The following is a 23,899-nucleotide window of genomic DNA, read 5'->3' on the forward strand; positions in this document are numbered from 1 at the left end:
ACTAAAAAAATAGTAGTTAAAATTCCCTCCTAAAAAGGAAAATATAAGCTTGTTATATCTAACTTTATAAAATGGCTTGAAATTTCAATATCATCAAAATTGTTTTCAACTGTAAGAGTATCATGGTCATCGCAGAAGTGTCTCACCCACACATAAAGTAATCCCAATGACTTACACTCTTCCTCTGATCGTGTAACATCTCCAAAGGAGCCATTACAACGTCATCTGCACTGTCTTATACATGCCTAATGGGTCCAACAGAGCCATTAGGATGTCAGTTATATGGCAGGGCTCCTGCCAAAGCTATTACCAAGTCATTGCATTGTTTCACACACTTCCTTCGACATTCAGATGGTTCCCGAGGAACTGTTATCATGGCTATGGAAGTGGTAGCACATGGTATATTACCAGGTTTCTGTGGTATGCAGTGCAGAAGCAATAGGGAGTAGTACGAATGGATTTTTTGGCTATTATGGGATTGGACCAGATAATCCGTTACCTGTAAAGTTCCTGAGCAGTGCACAGGGAGCTCAGCCGCCCAACAATCATGGAAATCAACAGGGCTTCTGAGTAGTTGAAATCCCAGCTCTACCTTAAGGGGCTACTACAATGACAATAGGACATACAATAGTACAAAGTTAACCCTCAGCCAGGTCTGAAGTGCTTCATTGAATTCCCTCTCATAGTCTTCTCTACTTAGCAGAACAAGACTGTTGGCTATTAAAATGATGTATTATTTAAGGTAAGACAAGTGCAAGGAATTTTACCCAGTCTGAAATGAGAAGGTAGGCTGAACTCTGCTACGCTAGAGTTTCCTGGGACACCAGATGTTTCAGAAGCCACACTGCATGTCTGGCTAATCCTTGATAAAAGAGACTTCACCCTGTAGCACCTACCTCACAATACATGCATAATAAATTCTTGTTGTGTGAAAGATAACCACGACTAAGATTTATTGAGCATTTAATTTAATATAAAACACTGTAAAGTGCTATATGTCCATTTTCTCATTTAATCCTCACATACAAAAACTAAAATAGGTAATGTCTCCATTTGACAGACAAGGAAACTGAGGCTTGGAGAGCTTTAGTTACCTGTCCAAGGACACACAGTAAAGTGGCAGAACCAGGGCACAAACCTAGGTCTATCTTATACCACAGTCCATGTTCTTAATCACTCACCGTCTGGAGAACACTGTTATTTAGATTGCATTAATACAACAATTTTTACTTTAATAAATGATTTCACATCCCTTGTGTTCTCATAGCAAGCTGCACATATTTTTTTATCAGGGTACTAACTAAATCGTATTAAAGTTAGCTCTTTATCTTCTCTGGTAGACCTCGCTGGGTATACATGCCCACTTGACTCTGACCGCCTGCATTGCAAACTGCTCCAAGAATCCAGTGGGTGGGTTCCCAGAAAGCAACATTTGTATTGCTGACCTTACTCCCTGGTTGTAGCTGATGGGACCAGTGGTAGACATCTGACTCAAGCTGGGAAAATTAATCTGTCTCATTGGAATTTAGAAACGGCATTGAAAAACATCCAGTTAATCTCAACTTCTTTCCTGAACAGAAGAAATATAAACTGGAGAACTGTATGAGGTTTTATGCCTGCCTTGTGGATGGAGATTTAGAGAAAGTAAATCTGCAGAGACAGGACTGAAGGAAATGGATTCAGAAGCAAGAGGCAAAGCCCCGGCAATTCTTCTAATCTAGTTCCTTCTTTTGTCCTGGTCCCATGAAGCATTCACATGCCCTTTTTATGAATTTGTTTTTCTCTCTTTAAGCTAGCTCAAGCTGTTACCTGCAATAACAATAATAAATAATAATAAACAATCTTAATTAATAGGGCATCAATCTTGCCCACTAGACTGTAAATTCCTTGAGGGTGGAGATCGTGTACTGGTCATCTTTTATATATCCCCAGTCTCCAATACAGAGCCTGGCAAAGAGTAAGTGCTCAGTAAATATTGCTTACACAGAAATAGCATTATCAACAAGAGCATAGCCATAAATAATTTCTTTGCAACTTATACTTTATTAGTTAAAGGTTATAAATGTCTTTTCTCTACCTATTTCCCTCTATTTAGCTTCTTGATAAGCAATTTCGTTTTCACATTTTCTAATCCAAGTGTTTCATTTAGGCCACATGTGAAAAACACATTCTTGGAAACTGATTATTCAGATTTAGCTGCTGATATAGTTTTTTCCTCCAACCTAATGTAGAGTCAAATGTAATTATTGAGGAACACCCTAATCACTGAGGTTAATGCTCAAGTAGGACTGCCAAATCCTTCTAAGAAAAGCCCACTGGATCACCTGTCAGAGGCAGAGTTGTGTGTTAGATGACCAGAGGTTTGACCCACTGTAGCATTTCTATTAGAGAAGATCTACAAAATATATTAGCTCTCAGTTTTAATTGTTCCCCTCAGAGCAAAGCATATTTTTCATTTATTTAGTGCCTACTGGGCTCCAGATCCAGTGGCTAAGTACTGAAGCAAAAATATGAATAAACCAGGCTTTGTCTTCAAGTAGCTTCCTATCTAGTACTTATTAAAAACCATCGTGAAGATAGAAAATACACAACTCAAGTATTAGACTATAATGAATAGTAAGGTTGGTAGTAATGTGGAATGGGAGTAGAAAAGGAGTAGAATGAATAAAGCATTATGACTGATATAGAAGTGTCCTGCTCATGGGCCTCAGGCTGAAGCTAACTTGAGTAAATCTGCATTTTTCCTAACAGCCGATTAAGCGTCAATAGACAACAAAGGGTTTACTTAGGACAAATTTGAGGGAATGGAAATAAAGTGCATTAGTGTTCTGATTGCCCTGTGAAAGACGAGAAATCCACATTCTCTTCTGTTACCTGCTGCTCTCCCTTCCTTGTACTGCAGACCTCTCAGTTTGTTTCGGTACTGAAATGGAAGGTTATTTATTTTAATTTTTCATGGGTTAAAGCATATCAGAAACTTCAATTAAGGGTAACCAAATAGAGTTTATGAAAATGAGAAAAAATAAACATTTTCAAAGGCTTGATCGATTAATTAAATGAAAGAAATAAGTCCTTATAGACATGATTTTGGAAATGTAAGTAGAAAATCCAAGACATTATAGCCTAGGATGGATAGAATTGAAAGTGCCTTTGAAATCACATCTCAGAATCTTTCTCAGCTGAACAGCACACCCAAATTAACAATTTCCCCTATCTTCACTTCTCTCCCAAATTTACAGGAGTGAAGCTTAAATCATCCTAAACCGATCCATGATATTGTTTCCATTGCCTCATCAATAATCTAAAAATCAGAATGTATAGGAAGACAGAAACAAAATAAAATGTCATTGACACTAACTGAAACACAGGGATGGAGTGGCATGGAGTCTGAGGTAGTGAAGTATATAAATCCCCCAAATTTTAAGCTATTTACTCCTTTCAAACAAGTATATAGAAACTCAAATTACTGAAATAGATTCCTTGCTAGGCCTGCTTTCATGAATGTATGAGATCAATGGGAAATAAATAGCCACATCTGCACACAAATGTTAATTCATTAAAAATAACTTGTTTTTTCAAATTAACACGTTTTTAGAAAAACCATTTACACTCTCAACTCAAACCTCCTCTGTGAGAATCTATGGAAATGTTGAAGGCAGGCCAGGCCTGGTTATCACTGATTGAAAATTTATGGAATCTAAATTGGTGAAATCTTACTTTAGGTCGTAAGATTCCAAATTGTATACTCCTTACTGAAAATTACTAGTAGGAGCAGAGTAAAACTTACAGAACTCTGAGTAGAGAAAAGTTGTTCAAGTTCATATCTTATATTCATTCATGATCCAAGGGAGGAAAAAAGTGGCTATTTGGAAAACAATCAATTGTATTCAGCTAACTTGTTTCTGAATTGCTGTTTAACTCTTCCTCCTATGTAAAATGCTGATAACAATAGAATCATTCCACAGATGGGTCATGAGGATGAAATGAAATAAAGATATTAAAAGTGTGTTTGGAAATTGTGAAGTGCTGATCAGTAAGAATAGTGAACATTCTTATTGTACTTATATGTTACAAGTACTATTCTAAACCTTTATATACATTAATTTATTCAATCATCACAAAATCTTAGAGGTAAATAGCAATATTCTCCTTGTTTTACAAATGATGAAGTTCAGGCACAGAAACTTTAGGCAACTTTCTCAAGATCACACAGCTGGGATTTAAATCTAAGCTGCCTGGCTTCACAATACAAACTTTTTATCACTATGCTCTATTGAAATCCTCCTTGGAGGTGCACATTGGGCCAAAAGAGGCTTACAGTTAAGGACTAGTTTTTAGCAGAGTGGATCATAGTTTTATATCGGCGCCCTGCCCAATTTTGTGGTAGCGCATCCAGTTCCTAAAATAAATCATAAGGAAAATAAACCTATAAAGAAAAGAAAGGATACACAGCCTTTACTCCTGAGTCTTCCAACTCTGTCTCAGTAAATAGTGTTACATGGTCAAGGTAGATGGCTGATTATAGACTGAAGGCGAAACGAAACTGAACAGCCCCAAACATTCCTGAAGGTTCCTAACACATCCAAGGGACGTGGCACGTGAACACAGTGCGTATAGTGGCTCATCACAGTAAGCAGTGCTCACGGTGGAAGAAGGGGAGGATAATGTGCACTTTGATGAAGCTGATTCTAATATATTTTCCCTCTGATCCATTTCCCCAAGTTCCTTACATATTTTGAGTCATTGCCCTGTGGTCAGATGTGAGGATTCCCTCTGCCACAAAGTGTTTGATTTTCATTAAAATCATTAATAAATATTGCTTTCAGTATCCCTCTGCAAAGGGGCAAAGCCCAATGAGCACAATGAAGGCAAAAGTAAACGGACACCAATGTCCCCTCACTGAGGAATGACACGGTATAAAAACAGGTCTACAGAAAAGAATGAACGACATTTCCTTCATTTGAAGGTGTTATTTATAATTGATGACATGGGTATAGTGTGATTCTTAAGCCAAGCCAGAGCACCGGAAGGAAAAGACCAAGACCATTTGCTAGGTGTAAAGTTATGACAGTATCTGAACTATACTATATTAATGGCTAGAGTCATGCAAAAAATCATAGATAATGTATTGATAGAACAGAAAGTCATGAGGCCAAAACCAACCCAACCTGATTTAAATCTCTGCCCTCATGCTAAATCAACGTTTCCCTATTCTACCTTAAATCTCGTCTTTCTCCCCAGCTCCCCCTCCACCTCCTCATTACTATCAACATGCACACACATGAAGTCTTCCAGAGGAAAGCAAACCAACAAGCTACCAGTAAACTAATCTTTGACAGGTTAATTAACCAGGCCTGTGTGTTGTTTATCAGACGGGCAGGGGTGAATGTTGTAGGGTAGGTGTCAGGGATGGGGTGAGGTAAAATAATTTGTCGTCGAATATTTGGAAACACTTGCCTTGAGTAGACCCAGCTTGAGCCTCCATGTCGCAACAAACAGGAGAGAATTTAAAACCTGTAATAGTAAACATTTTTACTAATTAATCCTTGTCTAAGTCATCTGGGATTCTTCAATCTTCAATCCTTACCCTTCATCCAGTAGTATTTTTTAAATAACAAATTCAGTGAAATACGATTCACATACCATAATGTTCACACTCTTAAAGTGTACGATTCAGTGGCTTTTAGTATTTTCACAGAGTTGTGCAACTACTACCACTACCTAATTCCAGAAGTTTCATCACCCCAGAAGAAACCCCATACCTAGGGTCTTGCAGGAGTAGAAGAATGGTGGAGCCCTACGGGGAAATTCCTTTCTTTTATTTTAATGTTTCAACCCAGTGAACTGGCTATAACTTCCTTATGTCAGGAGTGAGATGAGGAAGAACAATAAGTCTTTGAAATACAGGAGATCCTCTATCACCCCATTTCACATAAATTTGGTCGTTATTTTTCCTGTTTGACAGTTGAAGCCCCAAAACTGTAGGGGCTAGTCCAAGGTCTCCCAACTTCCATCCTAATGCTGCTTCACTTACATGAATATGCATGACATAGATCAAATATGTTCCCTTCTCACTTCCACACTTCACCTCCTCTACGCTCTTGGCCTAAGTCAACAATACATACATACATACATGAAAATAAACCTAAAATATCAAGATCCTCAAGGATATTTGGTGATAGGATATTTAGTGATATTACAAATGTCATTCCTGATTATATCCTTGTGGCCAATGTCTCCTACAGGCTGAAGGAGGCAGAGGAGGATAGAATAGAAAACGCTGCAGGTACAGGGCTGTTGGCTACCTCTCTGGCACCTGAGAAAATACTCATTAGCCACTGCTAACAGACCAGGCTTTGTGGTCATGGTGATGGGACCTATGAAATTTAGACAAACAGAATGAGGAGGAGATTAGATTAATGTGTTTAATAAGCATTAATGTGACTTTTATGAAGGGACTTTGTTCTTCGGTAGGGACAGAAAAGCAGACAACAAAATAAATTAATCTCTTCCCAACAAATCAAAATGACAAAACTTTTCCATTTCTAAAAGTTGTAAGAAAATAATATATAACTACAATTTAATGATACTGCTGTTACTACGTATTGTCTGGCAAATGGCTGATGTTCACCTTCTGTTTTTTTTTAGTCATTTCAGTCCAATCTGGTTAATTTGCCTTTGTCTGTACACTTGACAGGTTAATCTGAATCAAAATAGAGAGCACATACAGAATAAGCTTGCTATACAGCTGTTCGTCTCATTGTTCATATATTGATACAAAGCCAAAATACATGACATGAGTACTTCTAAAATAAATATCACTAGTATTGCACTGGAAAATAAAGATGAAAATAAAAGGTGAGTAATGAATAAGACATGCACAATATTGCTGACTCTATGAGATTTATTTCCCTTGGGGGAATCACCAGAAATAAAAAGTACTTCATCTATTATTGTAAATGAATGTGTCTATTTGCCAGATACTTAGGTACATGCCTTGACCATGGGACCCTGCTAACCTGCATCTCCATTCTGCAGACGAAATGAAGGGTAGGCAGACATAGGGAAGGAAAACAAATCAAAGGCTAAAACCTGCATCCTCTCTGGGTTTTATGTAAGCAATATAGATAGTTCTATTACCATTCTCTCCATCAGACTTCCTTTCATGGTCAGTGTCAGTCAAGGACAATGCGGAGTTGGCCCGGCTGGACAAACAGGAACTATGCTCTGATTTCATCCCTCTTATCCACATTCTCAGCGCATGGTCAGGTGAGGCAGCACCTTCTGTCTCCGTGTCCACGTCGGACCCCATCTCTAGCTGGTAGCCATGCCGAGAAACACTGTGCATGTCTGTCTGGTAGCCAGAGCACAGAGTGTGAGGAGTTTCACAAAATTCCATCTCTGAGAGGAAACAAAGTTCAGAGAAAAGGTTTATAAACATACAGAAATACCTGGTAAAATTCTACTTTTTTGTCCTTATGTCCCTCTCCTCCATTGCTAGTATTTATGTGTTTTTGCCAAGTTAGAATTCTGGCCTTTATATTTATGGTAGCTAGGATTCTGTGCTTATTTTGCATTTCTGTAGCTTAAAATTATGCTCCTGTTGATTCTTACAAGGTTCTGGAAAAAGCATGCCCAAAATAGCTTTAGACCTATAATTTTAGGTTGCACAAATGTAATGAAATAAGTGAGTGCAGGGGAGTATAAAGTGCAGAGAGCTGTCCTTTAAAAGATATTTCTCTTCTAGGAAGAATATATATGATCTGCAGAGCACACCTATGCTTAAAATATTAAAATTATTGGCTTTTCTAAGTATTTAATACACCTTAGGGTTAAGAATAAATAATTCAATGTGAAAACTCTGAGGAAGAAACATTAAGTTTAAGTATACTTTTTGAAAGTATTTTTCCTAAAATACATTAGTCTAAACTCTAAAATTATGAGTACTTAATATCACTATTTTCCATTGTCTCCAAAGAAGTATGAGGCTGACTTTATGCTAATTATTCTGTTTCATTCATTCTTTCAAGAAATACATAAAAAAACTTTCAATCGTATATTGCACCTCAGCAGTGCTTCAAGGCTTGGATTCTCCCCCCAATTCCCCCTAAGCCTTAGAATCATAAAATGTTTAAGATCTTAGAGATGCTGTAATGAATCCCTTTTGTTTACAGTTGAGGAAAATGAAGTCCACAGGGTAGATGTCACTTGTCCATAGCCAACGTTAGATAGCAACAGAGCCCCTTTTCCTAAAACACTCATCTGTGCGTGGTGTCTGCTAGACACCAAGGAAGCCCCATCAACTTACTGCATGAATATCAGACATTCATTCAGTCTTACAGTCAATTTTGCATTCAATTATGGCAAGGTGTCAAAAAGGGGAAAAGATGCTTTAACAGACCTTAATAAGTTAATGAAAAATGACCACATGCCAAGACATATCATCTGAAATGTCCATGTAATACTTAGATAAGGTAATCCGGGGATGTTGTACACTATATAGGATTTTCTCAGACTGACATCAGAGACAGGGTATGTCATTTGGCCAGGAAGAAGCTTAACTGAGTGGATCTAATCCTTAGCACATATCAATAAAATGCAAACCCTAAAATGAATTTAATTCTTTGAATACAGAAAGTGCTAGAATTTAGACTGACCATATACTAGAAAGAAGAGTACAGAATACAAATATATTTTTTAAAATTGCAATTTTTGTGACATGCAATTGCCAAACAAGGGTTTAACGAATCAAATCTTAATGCTTATTCAACAGCCATTAGGTACCCAGCACTGTGTTCTGTGAAACAGGTATTACAGGTAAATAAAGCTACTATATTTTATTATGAAAAGTCAATTATAAATTCTTTCAGGGTTATATGTCACTGTTGAGGATGTTGCTTATGATTTCTGTGATGAATGTCTTTTTTTTAAATAAATTTATTTATTTTTAATTATTTATTTTTGGCTGCGTTGGGTCTTCGTTGCTGCGCGCGGGCTTTCTCTAGTTGCAGCGAGCGGGGGCTACTCTTCGTTGTGGTGCATGGGCTTCTCATTGCAGTGGCTTCCCTTGTTGCGGAGCACGGGCTCTAGGTGTGCAGGCTGCAGCAGTTGTGGCACGTGGGCTCAGTAGTTGTGGCTCGTGGGCTCTAGAGCGCAGGCTCAGTAGTTGTGGTGCACGGGCTTAGTTGCTCTGGGGCATGTGGGATCTTCCCGAATCAGGGATAGAACCCGTGTCCCCTGCATTGGCAGGCAGATTCTTAACCACTGTGCCACCAGGGAAGTCCTGTGATGAATGTCTTTAAGAGTAATTCTATTTTTCTACCAAAATTGTCTAAATTCTATAGGAGTGATGCTTAAAAAAATGGCATGGTTTCCACTTGTCAAACATAAAACCTTATGAAACTGCTTCTTGACATAAGGCTAAAAGTAAAAATCCATTTTGCCCAATATAAACCTTAGTGATCTAGAATATGGGATTGGTTAATATTCATGCCTCTTAATTTCACAAAGTTTCATTCTCCAATCCTACTGTGCAGTTGTTGCTACAGCAACCTCATCATGAACCTGTCAGCTTGGAGCTGTAGGAAAGGAATTTTATATAGGCCTGCATTCACAACTTCCTTCATTCCCCTAGACCAGTGGTTCCCAAACTTTGGCATGCTTCAGAATCACCTGGAAGGCGTGTCAAAACACAGACTGCTGGGCCTGCCCTCCCCACACCCCCAGTTTCAGTGTCTGATTCAGCTGGTCTGCAGTAGGGGCCGAGGATCTGCATTTCTAACAAGTTCCCAGGTAAGGCCTACGTTATTCGTCCAGGGACTTTGAAAACTGCTTCCCTAGAGATTTCTCTGAAATCAGTGGGAGCCAGGAAAAGGGGAGAAGTGAGAGAGCAACCTTATTGTGGCATTACCAAAGATTTTTCAACAACAGCTCAAATTCTATTCGGAGACACAAGCAAAAAAGTGTTTGAACTGAATTACTGTGAACTGCCGCCCCCCGCCCCACCCCCCATTTATTTGCCATGGATTCAGGGCACTAACTAGGAAATTTACTTTAGGAATTAAATTTACTTTAGGAATTAAATTTACTTTAGGGAATTAAATTTACTTTAGGAATATTTAGGAAATAAATTTACAGACTTGCATTTATTTTCACTCATACGATGGCATATGAGATGAGACTTTCCAAAGATTTTAATATGAGCATCTGAGTCATAGTAAAGACATTCATTGGAAAAGGATGAGCAAATAAAAATAAATACATGGCTAATCTGTCATTTCAGATAACAGAGAAGTTTTTAAAAATAATCACTGATGGATGTAAGCACAATCCCTCTTTGTTAAAGAGATTTGTTTCCTATTCAGAAAGAAACTTGAACATGGATTTGTTCCCTTCTAAGGAAATGTGGTGTAACACGATCAAAAAATTACATAAGATTTCTAGTGGAACTATGATTTGAATACAAAGACTAAACCCCACATTCTCTTAGATACAGTCAGATAAAAGTACACTGCCTTGCCGATATATAACTTTTAAAAGAAACAACGCAAGTAAGTTATCAGTTGTTCATTTTTTAATGATAAAGAAAGAAATTAATAAATAAATAAGGAAAGAAAGAAAAGGAAAAGCTTCACTTATTTACAGTAAGTGTTATTCATTGAACAGCCTCGCTTCCCATTCTTGAAATCAATGTTACCATTGTAAATTATTTCCTTAAATACACAAATGTCTTGGTGGCGTTCAAAATTCCCACAGGATGCATTTTCTATAAAGCACTTACAAAGCACCATAAGTGGATGTTTTTAGCCTTGCACATATAACCTTGTTACCTAAAATACTACAGATTCCCTAGAGAAGATAAAGTTCAATGGATTTATTATAGATCTATTCTTACCAAAAAGCTAGTCACAAGAGAAATGTAAGTGCAATCTTAGAATATCTAGGATTTAAATGGATAGACTGGAAACATGAGAAACTACATTTCAGGAGTAAACAGACACAGATGTTGCCAAGAGAATGATGTATGTGGGCCTTACAAACATGTATTTAATTCTTATTGTAAGGAAAACCTATTTTGCAGCCTTGTAGGAGACAAAATCTGAGCAAATTAATAAAGAGTTGAAATCCAGTTTTTAAAATGGGCAAAAGATTTGAAGAGATACTTCATAAAAAAAGATACAGGCATGACCAATAAATGAATGAAAAGATGCTCAACCTCATTAGTTATTAGGAAAGTGCAAACTAAAACCACAATGAGATACCACTACAGACCTACCAGAACAGCTAAAAAATTCTGATCACACCAAGTGTGGAGCAACTACATACACTGCTGGTAAGAAAGTAGAATGGTACAACCACTTTGGAAAACAGTTTGGCAGTTCCCTAAAAAGGCGAAGCTAAATTTAACAGGAGAGCAAGGCACTTCTGGTCATTTATCATGGAGAAATAAAAATTTCTGTCCACACAAAAAATCTGTACGAGGTTGTTCAGAAGGTTTACTCATTAACAGCTAAAAATTAGAAACAACCCAAGTGTCCATGAATAGCTGAAACGATAAATCATCTGTGGTAAATGCACACTATGGAATACTACTCAGTCAAAAAAAATGAACTATTGATACATAACAAGATGCATGGACCTCAAAATAAGTGAGTGAAAAAAGACCAACAGAATGTGTATGTAATGCATGTTTCCATTTAAATAAAGTTCTAGAAAATGCAAACCAACCTATAATGACAGAAAGTAGATCAATGGTTATCTGGCAAAGACAATAAGGGAGAAATGGAGAACAAAGGGGCACAAGGAAACCGTTGGGATGACCTAAATATCTGCTATCTTGACTATGGCAATAGTTACACATGTGTATACATACCAAAGTTTATCATATTGTACACTTTGAGTATGTGTAGTTTATTGTACTTCAGTTATACCTCTATAATTGTTTTTTTAGTGGATTGTACCCCACCAGATAGTAAGAGAGTGAGGAGACTAGAGGATCCGTTAGTGTTCATAGGTGGAGCTAAGGGTCTCTGAGCCAGAAGGAGGCCCTGCTTTTTTCCTCCTAGTAGAAGAAAGCACATGTAATATGAACAAAAAGGTAGTCAAAATTCTGTTTTGCTTATTTATAAGTCAAGAGGCAATCAAGGCTAAGTGACTCATGATTTCTCACTGATCCTCTAGGGAGCACTTTTTTCCTAGGAACATTATTGAAAACCATTTTTTGAAAACCAGTTTTAGGGGAGAAACTAAAGATGAAACTGATCACTGATCAGCTTTCAGCAGCTAAGGGAACATTCTGTAGTTGGAAATCATGTGACTAGGTTGAGTGGATTGGCACGAAGGATCACTTTAGGCCTCTATTAATGCTAATAATTTAATAATTTTTTAAAATTCTATGAAGTGCTGAATAAAATGAACTACTGTATATTCTCTCTGAATCTAGGGATTGATCTTCAGGTGTTCAGCCTGGAGAAGCCATTTATCAGAACTTGAAAGGGAAAGTAATACTTATATCAGCATTTTTCTAGAACTTCTGAGTTTCTGATGAGCTCAAGACTTTATTTTTCTTTAAATTCTACCCATCCACACTTCCTCTTAAAACGGAGCTTTAAGTCATCATACTCCAAATAAATAACTGGAGGCCAAAAAGCATGGTAAATCTTAGCCGTGACCTGAGTGATTTGGAATATAACTTCCAAAGAGTGTAGTCCATTTCCAAAATAAGAAAGAGGCAGAGGGGATAAAATTATTAGCTTTAATTACTGTAATTCATAACAAGCCTTACAGATTATATGCAAAGACAGCTGTTATTAATTAGCCATGCAGTTTTTGGGTAAGTCACTTAATATCTTGAAGCCTCAGTTTCCTCATTTGCAAAATGTTCAGGTCCAACTAGAAACAAATCTCTAGGTGACCTCCCTTGACCTCTATAAATTTCTGTAATTATAACTTAAGCCTGTTATGGCAAAATGTGGAATGGTTAATATTTTCAAATTGGAATGGGAAAAAAACTAGTGGTTTTATGAGTCAAGGTGCTATTCATACTGTGAAAGATAATCAGTCACATTAGCTAAATAAGATCTTGTGTCATGATTACAAGTCTTGCTATGTTAAAGTATTGATACAGCCTAGGTATCCATTGTGAATTGCAAGATTATTAATAAACAGAGTACATAAAATATATCATGTAAAAAGTCTACTTAATAAATAGTTCCTCATCAAACATGAAATTATCAGTTTATAAACATGGCTATTACAAACAGTACTCTATGGCATAGTGAATAAAAATTCACACAATTAAAAATACTGCAGACCCACTAATAATTCATTACTGGCTCTAGGGAAAAATACAATGAGTTATTACAGTCTTAAGCAAGAAATACGAAGGAAGGAAGGAAGGAAGGAAGGAACGGAGGGAGGGAGGGAAGGAAGGAAGGAGCAACATTAGACAGGAGGCAGATAATTTTCACAACTGGGTACCATTTTATATTTCTCAGTTTGGGGGCTTTGAAGGGGAAATGATATCAAATTGTCAAACAAATCAGTTCATCTAAGTTTACTTAAACACAGCTCTGCTGAACACCCACTCAATTTCAAGTCAAGAAAACAAAACAAAATAGACTTCTCTGATTTCTCCTAGTCTTAGAAAATTAGCCCAATTTAATTTCCTCTTCTGTTACTTTGTGAAAAAGCTGTATCAAATGCACAGTACTGTACTAGGCACTGAGCAGAGTGAGTTAACAGGACCATGTCATGTCCTTTGGCAAGTAGCACAGAGAGCCTTTTTAAAGGTCCAAATGACAACAGAGTATTAAAGGCACACCACCCAGACCTGACCTTTGTTTTTCTGCTCAGGGCTCATCAGCCTTTTCTGGGGCACCGGAGTGAGAGATGGAGTGCTCCCACATGCAAGTCTGGAGCCTGTGGGTATCAGATGACTTAAATAACTAAGCTTCCTGAAGCCTAATCTCCCCCCTCACAGTTCCAAATGCACCCATTATCTCGGTACTGAGGACCTACCAATTTTGCCTTATTTAATTTTCAAGATTTCCCCATCTGTCTGTATAGTGAAAAGTAAGGCAAAAAATCTGGCAGAGTTAAAAGCCCAAAGTATAAACATTCATCCTTTGTGACCGATATTGGCTAACTGGAGCCATCCCAGAACATAGTTAAAAGACTATGTTAATGTAAAAAAAAGATGCTCTCAAAAGTATAGTGATTTGTACACACTGCTACATTTAAAATGGATAACCAACAAGGACCTACTGTATAGCACAGGGAACTCTGCTCGATATTCTGTAATAATCTAAATGGGAAAAGAATTTGAAAAAGAATAGATACATGTATATGTATAACTGAATCACTTTGTTGTACACCTGAAACTAACACAACACTGTTAATCAACTGTACTCCAATATAAAATAAACAGTTAAAAAAAAGTATACTGATTTGCAAATCTGTAAAAATGGCTCAAACCAGAGAAGGACACAGAATAATAGCGTAAAGTCAAAAGGAAGGGAGATGAGATAGGAACCTAGAAGAAATCAAAAGGGACTCCAATCTTATTTAGAAAGAGATGAAAATATCCTTCAGCAATCTAAGAAGGAAGGAAATTTGATGTGGGAATAAACAACTTCTATTTATTTCCTTGAACTAATATTCATCTTAGTGCAGGGTCCAGCTTAGACTGTACTCACATAAGATGGGAGAATGTGCTCTGAAGCTAACTCAGACAGCAGTTACCACTACGATAAAAAAAGGTGAGGCCTGCTCTACAGCCTTCATAACAAGAGTCTGGGAAAAGAATCAAGGACTAGAAAAGATGGTGGGAGGTCCTGGACTTCAACAGAAATTTAGATCAATGAGAACCTGTGCATGTTCTACTTATTTCAACATTTCAAATGAGACTGAGATTTCCTGGCCTAAATGAGAGATTTTCAGGGCTACTGAACACTGAAAATGCATGATGTTCAATGGCCCTAAAAATTTCTCATTTCTTACCTGTGCTGGTCCAATTTTCTGGCTGTTCATATCACTTTGGAGCCTGAATCCTTATTGACCACTGTGGTCTTCCATGTATACTTCCATATTTTCATTATGTTCACAAAGTATGTGAAGCTGTTTGTTTAATGTATGTATTTGTATGTGTACGTGTTAAACTGCATTAATCTGCAGCACAATTTCATCTAGAGAAGTGAGAACAGTGAGCTAAAGAGTTAGATGACCGCTAAAAACACTTGAGAGTGCTTCAAACACATACTCTTAAAAGCAAACAATGTGACTTCTATAACATTCTACCCTAATCTGTAAGCATTTATTTTGTGATGATTCAGTAAAGATGTCAAGATAGAACTGTGCACCAGAGTCAATGGCCACAAAGAACTACTGAATAAACTACATTCTGCTCCATTAGGGGATTCCTGTTACCATCTTTCAAACATGACCTATTTATTTGTGCCTCAGTATCTTTGGACATGTTGTGTCAACCACCTGGAATACGGCCCTCTGATTTTTCACCAATCTAATTCCTAATATCCAGTTTGAGTCAGTACCTTCACAAAGTATTCTCTGACTTTCTTCTCCCTCCTCCCAATAATCTCATCCTTCCTTATAGCATTTCTATTCTTTACTACATGACTTTAAACCTGATTTTATATTTTTTCTCTATATGTATATCATCTGTATTACCTCCTGAATCAGGCCTCCGGATCCTAGAGTTTTCTAAACTTTTTAGTATCTCTCAAAATCAAATGAGATAATTTCTGCAAAGTGTTGTATGATCTACGAAGGAACATATAAATATAAGGTAGTATTGCCATCCCGTCCAGCCTTAGAATAATTCTAGGCAAGGAGTGAGCATAAAATACCAAAGTTTTAAAGTCAGTACTTAATATGAAACCATTCTTGAAAGGGTTAAATTCTTGAATCCAATTCTGACACATATGAGATGGTTTTGTTTAACATAAAACAATGCCTACCACTGCAAATTGAAAAATTGCTATTTTGGTAAATTAGCTATGCATTTTGACTGATGCTCCACAAATGTGGCAGAAGGAGAAAGACAGCAACACACTGGCTGTGGATTTAGGGAAAAAACCCAATTTATAGCAATATTAAACTAATGGGGAACAAGTTCTCTGTACCATCTTCTGACTGAGATAGTCTCACCAAGGACGTTGTCCTCACTATTCTTTTTGGCTTAAAGAATTGGGAAACTAATTCCTATTAAAATTCTTCAAAATATACCCTAGGGTATAGAACTGGGAGGCCTTTGATCAAACCAGCCACAAAGCCTTGGTAGAAGATGATCTTTCAGCTGACTTGAGTCAAAACTTCTTTTGTTCTTCTTACCCATTGGTTCCATCCCATATACCAGATAGAAATTACCATCTTGGCAAATTTGTAGAGTGTCCTGGAGTAAATAGGTGGCTCCTCTGAGAGACTCTGTTTTCATGAACTCAGAGAACGTGTCTTTTTTTTTTCCCCAGAGATACAAGAAACTTTCCAAACGGGCAAAAGTTGTAGAAAGAACTTTTAGGATACTCATCAGGGACTTCTGAATTTGAATTCTGTTTAGAGAAAAACATTAAATTCTGGAGAAGAATTCCACTTCCAGTCAAGATAGGGTGACAGGGACCAAATTTCTTCTCATGCCTGAAACAGCGGCAACAAAAACCAGACAAAATATATGAAACAATGGTTTTCAGACATTGGGCAACAAAGGACGGTAATCCCTGAGATGTGGGAAACAAATGGGATGAGCCCTATGAGTGCGCCAGCTTACTGCCTGCAAAGAGTTTCCGGGCCTTAGCACAGGGGAGGGAGACTGTAGGGGGAGTCTGGCAGTCTCTCTGAGTTGTGGAGACGGACCTGGTAGTCTGGGAAAGCCAAGACAGCTAGAGCTGGCAGTACAGAGTGCCAAAGAGGAGAGAGCTGCAGAGAAAGAAAATTCCAGAGATCTGCAGAGGGTCCCCCTGGATGTTCACCGGAGTCCGGAACAGCACATGGATGCAAGGAAACCACTTGAGACTGGAGAAAGAACCATCTGAAAGGATTAAAGGAAGCAACTTTGAATCTGAAACAGGACTGCAAATAGTCCCTATTCTCAACCAGAGTGAAAAACCTCATAATTCATGAGCACTGAGTAGAGTACGCAAAAAGGGTTTTGCATTCCTATATCTATTATTGAACTTTGTTTTGGTGTGTGGTCCATACTTGGCAACGGTTTTATCCTTTTGGGTCTTGCTATTAAGCTTTGTTAGGTGGGTGGAGTGCAACGTTTGCTCTAGGGCTAATTAGACCTTCAAGTGTTATCAAGTTAAACATACACCTACCATATGATCTAACTATTTACCCAAGAGAAATGAAATCATCTGTCCACACAAAGACTTGTACATAAACAACAGTTTTATTTGTAAGAGCCAGAAGTTGGAAATAGCTCAAATAGCCATCAACAGGTGAATAACTGTAAACTCTCATATAGCCATACAATGGACTACTATTGAGCCATAAAAAGGAATGAACTATTGATACATACAAAAATATGGGTAAATATCAAGCTATGCTGGATTCTTTTTAAAGGGTCAAAAAGTCTACATACTATATGCTTCCATTTATGTAAAACTCTAGAAAATGCAAACTAATCTACAGAAAGCAGATCCCAGGTTGCCTGGGAGTGGAGTAGGTTGGGAGTGGTAGAGGAAAAAGCATTACAGAGTGGCAAGAGGAAACTTTGGGGTGTTATCGATATGCTCACTATGATGATTGTGGTGATGTTTTCATGGGTCAAAATTTGCCAAATTGCACACTATAAATATGTATAGTTTATTGTATATTAATTATACCTTAATAAGCAAGTTTTTAGAAAATGGAGAAGACAAGAATGTTTTGTTTGCCTAATTCAAATGTCCCAATTGAACACTGGGAGCAGTGAAACAAAGTAACATAACTGATAAGACTGAAAAACCAATCTGTGTTCACAAACAGCCATGAATGAGGGAATGACAGGTGAATTTCTCTTGACTTGTCTGCCATTTTCCCTTCATTATAGTGAAATCAGAAGGGCTTCGATTCTGGACACTAAAATTCCTGAATGCTTTGATCGTTACAGACTGATGCAAACATGATCAACAAATTAGGTATGATCCTAATGTGGCAGGAAGGATTCATGGGCCAGTCTGAGCTCAGCAATAAAGTACCGTGACAGATCAGGTGGACTCAATACCAGTGACACACATTTGCCATTCCTACCTTAACGGGCTAGTTGCCTTTGTTTTAGTCTACAGCTATAGATTTCTCACATAATCCTGGCTAACTATTCTGTCCAAATGCATGTTATTTGTTTCAAAGAAGACTTAGATGAGAGGAAATGGTTAACTCAGTGCAAATGCAGCCCTAACCTTCAAAAGCTACCTCTCACTAATGGGAGGTTAGTAATGTCCCCTTTGTTTACCACTAACTTCTACAAGGGCTCTTTAGTAGCATAGTGTATATATAGTCAATGGTAGAATAGGTTATTACACAGAAACAGTAGCACAGTAGTCAAATACTCTAGTAATCAGGGCCAGTCTTGACCTCATTCTAAAGTACAGTTCAACTGAACTAATAGAATTATTTTTGAGAGTTGTGTTTACATTACAATCCTACCTGTACAAACCTATATTTAGAAAGAAAGGCCATTCTCTATTTGCTGTGGAAATTGAGAAACTAATCTACCTCATTTACCAGGAAATTCATTTGTAACTGACAAAGTACAAGGTTTTAGACTTAAACACTTGGACTAGTAATTCTGATTTCAAAGCACACATTCTCCAGTTCTAGGGCAAAAGCGGATGGAACTCAAGCTACCAAGGAACATGCAGGGGGTTTTTTTTGCTTTTTTTTTTTTTTTTTATGTATTGAAAAAAAAGTACATCTGAGGCAGGAGATAGATGGGCCCCAGGCTGATACTCCAAGATAAAGATAATGGCAGGAGCAAGGAGGAGCTGAGTCCTGCTTGGATAAAAGATAAAGAGACCACACATTTCTCCTTCTTGAGGTCAAGGAGACCTCCCAGACTACACATGCACAGAAAGGCTCCTCAGAGGTCAGAGAAGGGAGGGGGCGCCAGACCATAATATGTTTGGTCTATTTTCCAGAAACCCTTGGAATCCATCTGGCTAAAAGATGCGTGCACACACAGGGGAGGGCCCTGACTGAGACCAAATATGGACACAGAGCCTGGCAAAGCAAGATGATCGGCCAGAGGAAACCCGGAAGAATTGCCTCCATATAAGTGATTTAAACTACCACAAAGGCGTGACTCTTTCTCTGAGCCTGCCCGTGTGTGTCTATCCACACGTGCTTTTTGCCACCTAGTAAACACTTTACTTGTTTCACTACTTTCCGTCTTTCTGTTGAAATTCCTTTCTCCAAAGTAGACGAGCCAGGGCCTTGTCACCAGCCACTGGCCCTCGTGGTCTAGTGGCTAGGATTCAGCGCTCTCACTGCAGCAGCCTGGCTTCAGTCACTGGTCGGGGAACTGAGATGCTGCTTCAAGCTGCCGCAGGCCGAGGCCACCAAGATCACATCCAGACGTAAATTTAGCATCTTCAATGTACCAGGTCCCAAGACATACATTATTTTATATAATTCTCACAGTATGCCCTGTGAGAAAGGTTATTATTATCCCTATCATTCAAATAAAGCAACTGAGGCTCAAAGAGAGTTTATGTAAATTGTCCAAGGCCACATAGATACCAAGTGGCAAAGCCAACTTGGAACAATTTTATCACTGAGTCCTAATCACCTTATACAGCATATGAAGTTATAAGTAGCACATTCGAATTCACAGCCTAGTTTTCCTCTTTTGTACAGTGCGCGTGTGGCTCATGCTAGAACTTCCTGCTTCTCGCCTTCGCAGGTTTCATTCACCTCGCTGCTGTTTCCATCTGGATTTTCACAGCCAGCCGCCAAAATACTTTGAGGGATATGGCAGCTGGGAGGCAATGAGCATTTCCTTTGTCACTGACAGTATGAAAAAGAGATCCTTAAACTATGCATATATAAGCTCATTGTTCTTATAAGAGTTTAATATATTTTTATACCTTTTGAAGCATTATTTCACTTTGTACAAACTCTTACGGATTCACTTCATCACCATCATGGCACTTTAAGTCACTGAAAATAACAGTGATATCTTAGAGCATATTCCAGGCTTCCAGACAACACAAACAACATCTCTGTCTACAGGCGGACAAATAAAACGCTGGCCTCTCCTGTGTTTAGATCCCTAGCTCACAGCAGCTACCTTGAGTTTTGAAACTATTTAACATTAACAAAATAGAGAGGAATATTATTCATTGGGAAATGCGTGTTGGGGTATTACTTCATCACATTATCACCCCGCCAGAGGAGACAATCAGATCAAAATTGGGGGCATTTCCTGTTTACAAGGTAGCATTACCATTTCAAGCTAAATAGATTGAGGCTAAATCTGTGATCTACATTCAGAACTTTACATGTATTACAGCATTCAGAGAATGGCTTTGAGTTCAAAATATTCTACAGTTTCTGATTAAATGTTGAGGAAGTTTCTCTTTATTTTAAATTTATCAAGGAGGTATGAAATTAGATAAAGGCATGCTTCTCTTTAGCTATCGTTTAGTGCTAACACTGCAGGCGATTTCTACAAAATGTGTTTTCCAAAACCTCTTAAAGCTAGAAAGCAAATACAAACAGCAACAGTAACATTAATGCTTTTGAATTGGAAATTCATATGGCCCAATTCCTTAATAACGTTGCCCCAAATATTTAACCCAAACAAGCAAACGAACATTTCAGGCACTTAAAAAACAATGGTCAATCTATATACACGAATGCAATTGTGTTCATTTTACAGATTTTGGAAAGATGTGCACATGAATCAGTCTATGAGAATTGCCCAACGACATTAATGATATAAGGACGGATATAATATGAGTCTACATAATGCCTGAACAGTTGACTGCATTCAGTCCCCAAATCATCACCTTGGGGGAAAAAATCAACCTACACAAACAGCCAAACAGTGATTTGATGTTGTACTGACAAAACATCTGCTTGGTTGAATACTCACTTCCGACGTAGTCACTGGCTCTTTCACCGGTTCCAAGGTTTGTCCTAGACCCGATTCTAAGGTAGGTCTGTTCCTTTTGTCCACCCACTTGCCCTTTAGCCTCTCTGACTCCATATCCAGCATTCATTATCTTTATTGTGTCACCTCCTTGCCTAGAACTTTAACTCCATCTGTTTATTCTCTCTTTCTTTTTCAACTGTTCCTTTGTGTGGCCAGTTACCTGAAACCACAGCACTGTGCTAGCAAATCTGATAAATCTAAGCCAGGTTTAGTACACTTACTTTTTCCAAACTCATGCCAAATTATATATTATCATTTTTAATAGAACACTCCCACCTTTAGTTTTCATACACTCAGTTCGTAAGTTATTCAATAAGCATTTATTAAGCACCTACTGTGTGATATACACTATGATATGATCCAGGCAGATAAGAAAGAAGGGGAAAAAAGACATGTCCTCTGCCCTTGAAGGGCTGACAATCTAGTGCAGACCTGGAAATGATGACAGGACAAGGAGGTAAATGCCATGACAAATTTAGGCATAAAGGACTGTGGAGTCCAAGGGACGTGAGGGACTCCTCCTGCCTGGAAGATTGAGAATGGCTTCAGAGAAGAGATGATACTTTGAGTCGCACCTTAAAAAAGGATGAATATGCCTCTGGCAAGTTAAAAAGGTAGTAAGAGCATTTCTAGCAGAGAGAAAGGCAAAGGTGTGTGCAGGGAAATGGTAAATTCAAAGAATAGCAAATGATTTGCTGTGTCTATGCTGTAGGTGTATAGGTAGAGGGGCCAGTTTGCAAAGGGCCTTACTTGTCTCAAATTATATCCCATGCTGCTTACTGTGCCTTATACGTAAGGGTGTCAGAATCATTACACACAAGTAATCAAATTTTAAGAAATTTTCAGAAATCTATGAAGCATCCTGGAAATTCTGGAGCTCTGAGTTTTCATCCAGAATGTAAGAAAATTCACTTTTTTTAGCAAATATTTATTAACCATATAATGTGGCAGGCACTGTTCTAGGTACTAGCGAAAAAGCAATGAACAAGACAGACAAAAATCCCTGCCATCATGGAGCTCATATTCTAGTTGGAATAAATTTGTAAGAATGGTGTTCAGACCAAACTCAGTATCAGTATTACAGAGATTTTCATCTGTATATTAATCTGTGTATTATTGTCTGTGTATTTCATCTGGGTATTATTCATTTAAGGTCTTTCCAGAGGCTTCATTAAACCTTGTGTATATGAAAGCAGTGAGACGCAGGAATTTAGCTTCTTGTAACACCTGAATCTACTATGTGAAAACAATGTCTTCTGTGCATCTTCCAGCAGGGAAGTTGAGGACCTCAGGAAGCTAGGCTGAGATACGCTACATTTGGCCCTGCTATATGTATTCACTTTGCCTCCAAAAATATTTTTGGCTAAATACTTGAGAGGTTAAAATAATCTTGAGCGCAGGGGAGGAACTGGGAGGCTAGCCTGCAGTGACTGGGACTTGCTAGGGGGGAGGAAGAGAAAAATTGAATTATTCCACAGTTTGTCTATAAAATGATACGCATATCACTGTTCTACTTCATGATATATAATCAATAAAAAAAGTACATTCTGGATAGGGTGCCCCATTTAAATACCAAATAATAGTTGCTCTAAGAATTTCAAGTCTGGGCAGGGTTATTTAAAACAGTCGATTTGTGAAGAGTTTAATTTTAGCATTAGGCTAAAATTATAGAAGGATAACTTTCACTCATCTAGGAAATCAGTTTTATTTCTTAACCTACATAAAATTCAAATGGGCCTTAGGAGAAGTGTGAAAAGAAAACTGGAAAGGCCATTTGGAATTCTAATTATTCATATATGAAATTGAAATATATATTATCTACTGGTATATTAAAAATGCAACTGGATTCCAAATTCACATTTCAATAAAAAAGCCCTTTACAATAAGAATTAGTAGAATAATTTAAGTATAAAATTGGACTCATTGGTATGTAAAAAATTGGAAAAACGTTTATCATAACTTTTTTTTTTTTACTACTACTATTCATGTAAAAGAGACACTGGATTTTTTATAAGCAGAGGTAGCAATTTATGTCTACTATGCACTTATATACATTCCCAACATGATTCCATACATAAATATTTCATTAATTTAAATAAGGGGAAAAAATCCACACGGCCTCCCAAGGCTCTTCATGTTAAAAAAGAAATATCCTAGTTCTCTTGGTGAGGTGACAGAAAACTACTTAGTCTTCAGAGATACATTACTGGGGGGGTGGGGGGTGGTGACTAGGGCACCATTAAAGCAACTGGAACAAGTAATTTATAAAAAGCACCCCCTACTAGTTTAAAGAGTTAATATGCTTCTCTCCTCTAAAATGAGTGATTTCTTTTTAGTTGTTAGCAACATAAAAACCAGTACATGGCACGTACCATAAGCAATGGGTCTTCTTAATAAAAATGATTAATAGGTACATATTTATGTACATATAGCCACATGTGCACACAACTCAACACTTTGTGATTTCCAGCCATACCTTAACTTATGCTTTCTGAAACCCAAGAGACTGGCTCCACTAGAACGTTCTCTAAAACCAGGAGCCAAGCTCCAACCAGGGATAATGAGGACAAATTGACGGCTGATCTCCACTAGATGTCACATTAAATTATGGTACCTTCTGATCCCTACCAAAATAATAATAACAACAACAGCAACAACAAACAGTTACTCTAATGCTTACCATGTGCCAAACACTATGCTATGCACTTGGCAGACATTATGCATTTAATCCTAACAATAACTCTC

The 23,899-nt window shown here is 37.7% G+C and overlaps 1 protein-coding gene across 3 annotated transcripts in view; it reads right to left on the minus strand.

The window, feature by feature from the left end:
- TENM1 (teneurin transmembrane protein 1) overlaps positions 1–23,899 on the minus strand; it is a 557,972-nt gene that overhangs the window by 474,774 nt on the left and 59,299 nt on the right. For all 3 annotated transcript variants that reach the window (XM_059911842.1, XM_059911841.1, XM_059911840.1), the window contains exons 2-3: positions 7,141–7,401; positions 5,458–5,514 (exon numbers count right to left, since the gene is read on the minus strand). In XM_059911842.1, coding sequence (XP_059767825.1) covers positions 5,458–5,514; positions 7,141–7,401 — 318 coding nt within the window. The remainder of the gene's footprint in view (positions 1–5,457; positions 5,515–7,140; positions 7,402–23,899) is intronic.

This window comes from Balaenoptera ricei, chromosome X, assembly GCF_028023285.1.
Source record: "Balaenoptera ricei isolate mBalRic1 chromosome X, mBalRic1.hap2, whole genome shotgun sequence".
NCBI lineage: Eukaryota > Metazoa > Chordata > Mammalia > Artiodactyla > Balaenopteridae > Balaenoptera > Balaenoptera ricei.